General features: G+C 37.8%; 1 protein-coding gene across 1 annotated transcript; it reads right to left on the bottom strand.

Moving 5' to 3' along the window:
* Nucleotides 1-9,758, bottom strand: LOC146476957 (COMM domain-containing protein 10-like). Its single transcript, XM_085114059.1, has 8 exons — nucleotides 9,714-9,758; nucleotides 7,744-7,834; nucleotides 6,470-6,580; nucleotides 4,892-4,963; nucleotides 4,563-4,646; nucleotides 1,732-1,839; nucleotides 1,035-1,097; nucleotides 1-784 (listed from the first exon to the last, which is right to left on the bottom strand). Exons 1-8 carry the CDS (start codon nucleotides 9,755-9,757, stop codon nucleotides 746-748), a joined length of 612 nt encoding a protein of 203 aa, XP_084970185.1. The 5' UTR covers nucleotide 9,758; the 3' UTR covers nucleotides 1-745.
* Nucleotides 9,759-9,760: the final 2 nt, after the last annotated feature.

Raw genomic sequence — 9,760 nt, 5'->3', positions numbered from 1 at the left:
CGTTATTTACTGATTGTAGGTTTGTGGTAAAGGTGCGTTGTCACAAGTAGAATCATTCTACGAGTATGTACTCGTGGTCTCTTCACATGAATCGTGAATTTCGATACTGAACCGCTTTCTCACGCGTTATGTGGTGTCACGGTTTTGTGATTTGAAAAATTCCTTTCATTAACAGAAACAATTAATGGCCTATCTGTACTATGAATTTCAAATTACGGCATTTATTCGGTATGAATGGGTACAACGAGGGAGTAATTTAAAAATAAAGAAAAATTTGCAAGTGAAGCCCTTAGGAAGAGCTCCAGGGTATGTTTTTCTATTTTGACCGCTCAAAAGGCGATGTTGATTTCGGTGGGGGAGGGGGTGATTCTATAGGGAGGCGTTAATTCAAGTAATTATGGTTCTGTTAACATATATTCAGTCTTTTCGGTGAAGACCAAGCAAAATCTACGGTGGCTCCATTAACAAACACAGAAAGAAAGAGTGGTTTGTCGCTCCCTTAAGAAAAAAACTCTTGTATTAATGGTAAAACCAACTGAATCACAAAAGAGCCAAAAAACGTGAACTTGTTCAGAAGTATTACATGTCAGGCTTGTTTGATCTGTTTTTTCCTAAAGAAGCCAGCGGAAATCTTGCAGGCCTCTTCAGAGAGAGAGAGAGAGAGGGGAACACCATGTCAGTAACTGGAGTTAAGCCTGTAAAACCTTGTCTATATTGGCCATCTTCCGTCATAAAACAGGTAATGCTAACTGAGAGAATCAAGCTGACTCTGAATGGCTTCCAACTAAAACACAAACAAGGAAAAAAATTCACTCAAATGAGCGCGATAAATAGCATGGCACATGTAATCAGCGAGGAAGACACAACGACAAAATCAGAAAGATTAATGACTAAATTATCTACAACGGCAAGGACATTGGTTTTCTTTTTTTTAACGGCATATCATGTGCAAAACATGACAATTCTCTTTTAAAATTATAAACTTTCCACAGTTGATGCTTTAACTGCAAAAAAATTGATTTTAAAACAGTTACCTGATTATAGAATGAGTAGAGTTGTTCATGGGTGAATTCTAAGTGGACTTGTTCTTTGACACTCTGAAATAAAGAGAGGCCCATCAATATTGAAGGGTTCACTGGGAAAACAGTATAACACACAATTACCAGGTCTTACTTACTTGACTGCAGGCCTTAATGATGTCATAACCTATACCCCAACAAGCACTGTTTGAGGATGTAGCAATGCAAATAAACAATATTGCAATCGTTTTATTCCAAACTATCACTCAAAACAAAACCCAAATGGCTTTGGCTGTGGATATTGTTTTAAATAAATTCGGAGAAGGGTTGGTGGAGTGTTTTCCAATCTCACTTAAGTCTCGGGCTTCTCTGAACGTTGCTGTCAAATCCTGACATGATGAAGACCCTGAATATTACTAAACATCTCAGCTACAAAATCTTCTGGCCATTCAAATTTTACAATACAGCATGCAGCTTCGGAGACCCAGGGGCCAATAGTGGGAATGAGGAAAAAAAGTCAAAATGGGCAGGAAAAAATTCCATGAAGAAAAGTACGGAGGAAAAGAAGTTTTCTTTGTTGAATTTTTCCCACCCATTCGCCCCCACTATCTACCCATGGATCTCTGTGTTTGTGAGATGTTAAGAGGTTGGATAGACTTGCAGATGACCATAACATCTGCCTTTTATGGTCTGAGAAGGCAATAATTTTTACCTGGCTTCCAGAGGCAAGACTAAGTTCAAACATGGCATTGGGCAACTTCATCTTTGTCATATTACCCTGAGCCATCTGAAGATTTAACCTCCAGTTTACGGCTTGAAGCTGTATAAAACAAGCAGTACAATGAAAATAGGACCATGGATGCAGCACTAATTTGGAGCCCAACAAATTCTTGTTCATGCTATGCAATGTGGAATGAAGGAAATTAACATTCAAACTTGTTTGAAAAATTTACTAACTTTAAGGAAACTTAAACCACAACATGACCTGCATATCACGCTTCATGAGCTTGTTGCCAATTGTTTGCATATACATTTTCAAGTGGGAAAGTACTGCGCATGCGTTATGCGCATCTCTGGATGGTCTGAGAAGCTCAAATATTTGTGTGGTTTATGACTGTGCAGGAAAAACGGTTGTGAGTAAGGGCTATTGAAAATTGGAAAAGAAAGTTAGGTGTAACCATGCATTTTTCTGAGATAATTAAACTTCAATTTGTAAAAAAATTCTACACATATTTTTTTATGTATTTTAAAGCTTTTTAGAATTACTGTTGCTTGATTATGTGTGAACAATGCTTGGTCACTCCAATTTTCTTTTTGGATTTCATTAGCCCTTACTAAGATCTTCTTTTCCTGCATAGTAATAAACTGGGCAAAAATACCTCAGTCTGTATTAGAAGGTACCGTTGTTAATTAATGATGGTGCCACCTTTTGCTACTACGCATACTTTCTGCACATCTCCAGATGGTTGAACAAGCTTTGTTTTCTTAAGGATGCTGCCTGCTAAAACAAATATAACTTTGTGCTGTTCACAACTACATGACAAAAGCAGATCTTAGCAAGGGTTGTTAGAATTCAAAACGAAAATTAGGGGCAACAATGAATTTTTCAGTTTGGAGAAAAATACAATATATCGTTATGTATTTTACAACTTTTTAGAATCACTGTTACAGTTGCTTAATTATCTCTGAAAAATGCCTTGTTATCCCAGTTTTCTTTTTGGATTCCAACAACCCTTGCTAAGGCATAGTTTCCCTTCATTGTTATAAGCCACGCAAAAATAATTCTATATTAGGAGGCACCATCCTTAATTTGTAAATATTGAACAATTATTCCATGAGCGCGCGTTGGATATGAGAAGGTGAATAGCCAACGAGTTGGCTATAACCAATCTCATATCCAACAAGCGCCAATGGAGTAATTGTTGTATTAAATTCTCCGCGTTTGGATATTGCTGTTGAAGTTTACTGAATTTTTATATTTTAAGAAAAAATTTCCTTCAAATTAAAACGACCAGGTGTTGAGGCAACCTCCGACCAAAGCGCGCGAAACGTAATGATCACATGACACATGCAGCTCTTTGCAAACGGAGTTGAATGAAAAATTGAAAGCGAAGAAAATCAGACACAGTCAGACGTCTAAAATTCAAGAAACGTTTAAATGTACGATCCTCTCTTGACGAATATTATAACCTTTCTGAGACTAGCATTGAAGTGCATTTGAAGTTCCAGCTCATCGAGAAGCGTAATACTTGTGCACATTTGAGCAAATGTTCTGCTGTGTGGTGCCGAGCGAAGGAAAAGATCAGGACAAGGATGGCTTTTTTCATGCTGAACTGAATTCCCCGCGGACGATTTAAAACACTTCAGGCAAGTCCAAGTGTACGAGGTACAACCTCACTGAGACAAGCATTCAGTGCAAGTTTTTAAACTGCAAAATTATTTGAGAAGCGTAAGAGCTGTGCACATTTGTGCAAATGTTTTGCTGAGTGGTGCCGAGCGACGGAAACGAACATTATGGCCGCCGCTCGTATGGATTTCATAGATGAACTTTTCCTGAAGTCCTCATAAATGCTTAAAAACATAAAAACAGGCATAAACCTCTTCCTAAGAAATTTCTTTGATTGGCTTTAACCTCTTACCACCAGGATTTGCAAGCCATCCAGAAATTTTTAAAGGTAACCGGTTGTTATTGTTGTTGTTATGTGAACTAAAAATCGTAAAATCTTGCAATTTTGAAGATTTTAAAGGAAACTTCAGAGATACATACCATTAAATAGTGTCATACCGAACTTTGTGGCTTTTATTGTTGTTATATTGAGATGGCATTGTTTGGTATTTCTTCCTTTTTTTTTCTATGTATTTCCGAAGAAACTTTCGCTTCCCGCCAAAAAAAAATTAGCTTTAGTGACACCTGGGGTATTCGTTTTCCCTATAAGGTCAAACTACGTTATATGAGCTGATAACCGAGATTTCGTGAACCAATCAGAACGCTAGAAATGCAATATCCGAGGCTGAGAATTTAATAAGTATATTTATTTGCAGGCATTGCTCCTTATCCTCCGGTATAATTTTCACAGAACACCATTAGTACATATATTGGACAGCCTCTGATATGAGCAGTAGAGACATCTGCTATTCCACTAGCAAAGATATTGTCTCACTAAATGATTGAAATAAGAATGCATTTTCACCAAAATAATTTTCTTGTTTTGTAATTTAGCTTTGAGGGGACTTGACTATATATCGAAACCATAATTAACATACTCAAGCTCATCACATGCAATGCAAGACAATAGTCAGCTTGATGATTTGGATTTTCTTTGCCATGAATCGTGGCGGGTGGGGGGGGGGGGGGGGGGATAAGGTTCATAGCACAAGGGCGGTGGGTTGTCATGGGCAAGTACAAAACATTTGTTTAAGATTCTCAAAGCAGCCTAGCAAAAACATGTACCAAGGCAGTCATATTTGACTGGTGCCTGTCTCTGTAGGCACAAGGCATCATGCTCATGTGTAAATAATTGTAATGTGCAACTTCATCCTCACCTGTTTAGGAGCAAGACTTCTTTGCTTCAATTTTTCTACAACAGACTTTCCATTTGAAACCCACAACTCCACTAAAGCTTGAATCTTGACAAAAAATATCAGGAAAATTTAGTATGTACTAGCAATAATTGACTTGTGAAACACAGTGAGTTATTTTTAAGAGAATCTCTGTGTAAAATCAATACAGAAGTGACTAAGGGGTGTCACAATGAGGCTTACAAGGAGGCCCTGCCAGGGTAAATCCCATCAACATTAATACAATAATGATTATCATTGTTAGTAACTTTTAAAAGAGTCTGCCTTGGTAATAAAAGTAAATTCAACAGCACCTTTTCATCTGCTAATTCAATATTCTGTAACTGCTGCTTTAAGACCTGTGCCTTGGCATTGTGATAAGCTGCCTATGAAAAAAGGACACAATATTCAAACTCACAAACACCAGATATGACTGGATCGACCTTCAAGTGAGTGATGTATTACACAAACTGGACCCGCAAAATACTTTTGCGCCTGTGGGTCTTTGCTTATTACTTTCTTGACTCATAACTTTGGTTCTTTTCCTTTCATTCACATTAAACATCCTGGAAACACTTACAAAAACTCTGTTTCAAGCGTTTGGATCTGTGGCAAAATTAGAAGGATTTGTATGGAGTCATCAGGGCATAACAGAGCTAATATCTCGACCCCAAATCGCAATAAAATGCTGATGTTTGGCAAGTATGCATCTTTCGTCATGCTCTTTCCAATCACATGAAAAAATCCCATAATTTCAAAAATTCAAATATTTGTGACGTCACACTTTAGGACTCTATGGCTTCAACACATCAAATGTGCAACAGATTGTCAAATACAGTTTAGGTACTAGGTGGTATCTCACAGGAGGTGGTCACAGGAGGTGATGGAGAGTTGAGACCACAGGGGTTCTAAATTTGTCTTATACAGAAGCCTGTTAAGGTGGTTTACCCAAAAAATGATCATTAATGCAGTCTAACAAAAATATTGCAAACTTATCTACACAAACCACAGCCAAACAGTTTCTAAGTTGTGGCAACAACATATTATCAAGGAACTTCTGTTGTTGTTGAAGGTCTGGCTTGAGGCCAATAGAAATAATACAGACAGACTGGTTTGTTGGTCACACAAATCTTCTTCCAGTTTTAAAAATGTTTATTGTTCAGTTCCAGAAAAATCCATACCCACCCCATGGAAGGTCATCGGAAATTCCTTGGGAGAGGGGTGTCTTTAGCAAGCCAAATTTTTAGAAGCAAAGTATGAAGCTAAACTGGAAATATTTCCTAGGGGGAGGGGAGTGCAAAACAAAAAACCTTCCATGGGGGGAGTATGGATATTTTCTGGAACTGCACATTATTCTGTTCATTGTGCACAGGAAAGGTATGAACACTAATGAGTAGTCTGACTTATTCGTCAGTAATACCTGAGTTGAATATTCAATGACCGTGATGATAAAGGGACAATATTTTTTGTTACATTCAGGGTTTTACTGCATTTCATTATACAATCTGCACCATCATATTTTGAGTGGTTGCTTAAATCAAAAATTAAAAACAATGAAAAATTTGAAACCATCATCACTAGAAGTGGTCATGGTCATTTAAGAGAGGCAGTTGCTTTTGAGAGGTTTGTACTTCAATGATTTTACTGTGAAAACTTTGGTGTTCTTGAAAAGTAGTTGGTTTAGTAGAAGTGGTTGCTTGTGAGCGATGTTCAGACAGAGAGGCTTGACTGTATTTATCGGGTAAATCACTCCTGCAAACTATCAGGGAATCACCAAAGAGTATGTTACTCACTGGCCTCCCCATAGTCATTTTTAGGGGACTCGTATTACTTGTATTACCTAGGTAATACGAGTCCCCTAAAAACGACTGCGTGGGAGGCTAGTTACTCACCTGCTCTAGGATAAATGCACAAGTCTCTAAAACAATGTGAAGGTCATCAGATTCAAGTCCCAGTGCTATTTGCAGCTTTTCCTCTTCATCCTCTGAAAATGCTCTTTCATCCTTAAATAGAATTTTGACAAAATGCTCACAAAGGCTAACAGCTAATTTGGTGTCTTCACAAAGCCATCATAAATATGATCCTTCCTTTAAGACAACATTTTATTGTCATACATGCTTCTAGTCTTGAATTCCCATTCATCTGGCTATGAGACAACCTTAACCTCAGTTCTCATTGTTTTAAACATATTTAAGTTTGTAGGCTACAATCTAGCGACTGCTTGTATGCAATGGCAAGTTTTTAACATGAGTGATGAAGACCATTTAAATTGCAACCACCGTATTTTCTCGATTAAACGCCCTCGGCGTTTATTTAAAATTCGGTAGTTTTGACCCGGCGTTTTTTCGAGGCCGGCGTTTAATCGGGGTCCGGCGTTTATTAATGAAATGCGATTTTCACCCATTTTTCCAGGTTGATTTATTATTACCGATCCTTGGAAATCTAGGGGCAGTTTGTCAGTGCTGGACAATTGTTCCCTGGATTATCCGAAATTACAGTATTATGGTACCGCACATACAGAGGTGGTCGGTTACGAGAGGTGGTCGCCTACGAGAGGTTCCATCTATAGTCATTTGACTTGAAAACTTTTGGTATTCTTGAAAAGTGGTCGCCAATGAGAGGTAGTCGCTTACGAGAGGTGGTTGCAATAAGAGGTTTGACTGTATTTACTTGTAACCGGTCCTTGTGACCTCAACCCCTAATAAACGCCGGGACCCCGATCAAATGCCGGGGCCCCGATTAAACGCACCCGGCGTTTATTTAAAAATCGGCAGTTTTGACCTGGCGTTTATGTGAAGCTAGCGTTTAATCGGGGTCTGGCGTTTTATCGAGAAAATACAGTAACCCCAATTTTTTTTCTTTCACTGAATGATAAGTCCTAATTGTCCTGATTAATTGTGTGAAAAAAAATTTGTTCATAGCATTTTTCTTAAAACTTTTATGATTCAAATTTTCGTGATTCTTTGGTTCACCGCCATGCAAGAAGGAGAATGGGTCTTAGTTTTAATGTGATGTCACTGAAGAAGTCCTTTGATAAAATTTAAAGATTAAATTAAAATTTAAAGAAAAAATTATGCTACGAACAAATTTTTTTGCACAAGTAATCAGGGCAATTAGGAGTTCTCATTCAGCAAAAAAAAGAAAAAAAAATGGGGTTCTGACTTACCCTCAAATGAAGTTTCTGTATAATCCTGGTCAGTAAAAGGGGAAACTTGGCAGTGTCTAAGCTGTTTATCAACTGAACAGCTTTCTTCAACCTATATACAAAAAATATTTACACTTAATACACAGCCAGAAAAATAACACCATCAAGACTTGACCATATTCACAAAAAAAGTGGCTCTCAGTTTTCTTGAGAGACATTTCCCAGGCAGAAGGCAATAGATCTTTTTCACTTTCTGTTGCAGCCATTGCATGTGGGTGAAAGCTAGATAGATCATTGTTGTCAGTCACCGTCTCACTATGAAGACATTTTGGGCAGTTTAATTGGTGAGACAGAAGGGCAAGTGGCTTAGGGCACTTAGCTCGTGATCTGAAGAAAGGTGCATTCCTAAAGTCTGTAGGGCAGAGTTTGCTGAAGGAAGGCACCCTATCAATCATCTTGTGACGATACCAAGAGAGATATGAAACCCTACAGGATATATAAACCTCACTTTGTTGGAAATCTTAAACTAACCTATAGGGAATGGTGAAGAGCTCTAATCAAAGGCTCCTGTGAGCCAACTCGTGAATGCAGATGACACACCAGTAATTGAAATTTAGACGGCTACGGAAACTTCCTTGAAAGCTAAAAGAAATTATATCTTTGCCCGATTATGTAACGAAAAATAACCATTCTTGTACTAAAAAATGATTGTCAAATTATTCTCTACAGATTTAATAAGATTATTCTGATGCGCCGATCAAAAAAAAATCACGTTTTTTTATTCAAAGTTCATAGAACCACACCATGTGCAGCTACGTCATGCAAATTTGTGTCCGATAATAGTCTGGGGCTACTGGATTTTGCAATCGGGCTCGTGGATTCTGACCATCACTTGCCCATCGGGCAAGTGAAGTTTTTTTGGGAATTAAAATTACAAAATTACTGTAGGGCATACTCTTTTTAACTTCCAGGTAGATTTGTGTTTTTCAAGCCGATCTCAGAAAGGGAAATCTGTTCAACAAAGTATCCCATGACATTTCATGCCCAACATAAATGCGTGAAATTTTTCCTTTGGAGTTCAGTCCACGCAATCCTCAAGTAAAAATAATGAAATATGACAAGTTCTTGCTAAATAAGCATTATTTATCGACCACGTCCTTTTGCTTTCCCATAAATTACTAGTTGTAAATTGCGAAAATGAAACATTTTTTCCCTTTGAAACCTCTATGAAAGCTGACAAGATCTTAAATGGTTCATTTCACCAGAAATTTGCATAACTTTGTTTACGACGTCACTGATGCGTGACATGGCACGTTCTGCTTTCGCATGAAAACTGACAGCAAAACTAGTTTTTTTTTAGCAAAATAATCTACTTGATGTAATACTTTTGTATGAGAAGGAAAATATGATGAAAGATGTCGAGTTTTCATGTATGCAAAAGGTTATGATTAGCAGTGAACTTTTCAGTTAATGAACAAAAAATATTTGCGTGTTTTTTCCACTAATTGAATTTAAAACTCATTCATTGTGCATGCCCGAAAGTTAACGACAGAACCAACCAACCAACCAAGTCAACAGTCAGCCATCACTCGTTCATTGCACATGCGCACATTCACGAGTTAAAAAGGGGTGCAAATTATCACTATAGACCTACTTTTGCAAAGTCTCGAGACAATCATGAAAAGCCCCCACCCCACCTCATACCTCACTGCCCGCTACCTTGTGCATGCCCAGACCATGGCCATCTCTACATGGAAAATGCAAATGGCCAATCATGAAGCATGCATGAAAACTACTTAAACAAACCCCGCATAAATTCACACAGTTTACTTCAAATGTTTTCAGGTAGAGTCTACAGTTTCCACAGGACTATCCGATTTTTATACAGTGAATAAGGTGTCGTAAAATCACTGTTAACAAATCTATTTGATAAAATTACACGATCAAAATATATATGTTAATGAAAACCAAGTTTATGTGCTTATAAGTACCTGGAAGTCGCTTGGAACATGAGCGCCATCTTGGAAGAAAGCATCGG

Source organism: Pavona decussata, unplaced genomic scaffold (genome assembly GCF_977016875.1).
Source record: "Pavona decussata unplaced genomic scaffold, jaPavDecu1.1 SCAFFOLD_72, whole genome shotgun sequence".
In the NCBI taxonomy this organism is placed as follows: domain Eukaryota; kingdom Metazoa; phylum Cnidaria; class Anthozoa; order Scleractinia; family Agariciidae; genus Pavona; species Pavona decussata.
The sequence above is the reverse complement of the archived record's forward strand: the minus strand, read 5'-3'. Positions and strand labels throughout refer to the sequence as shown.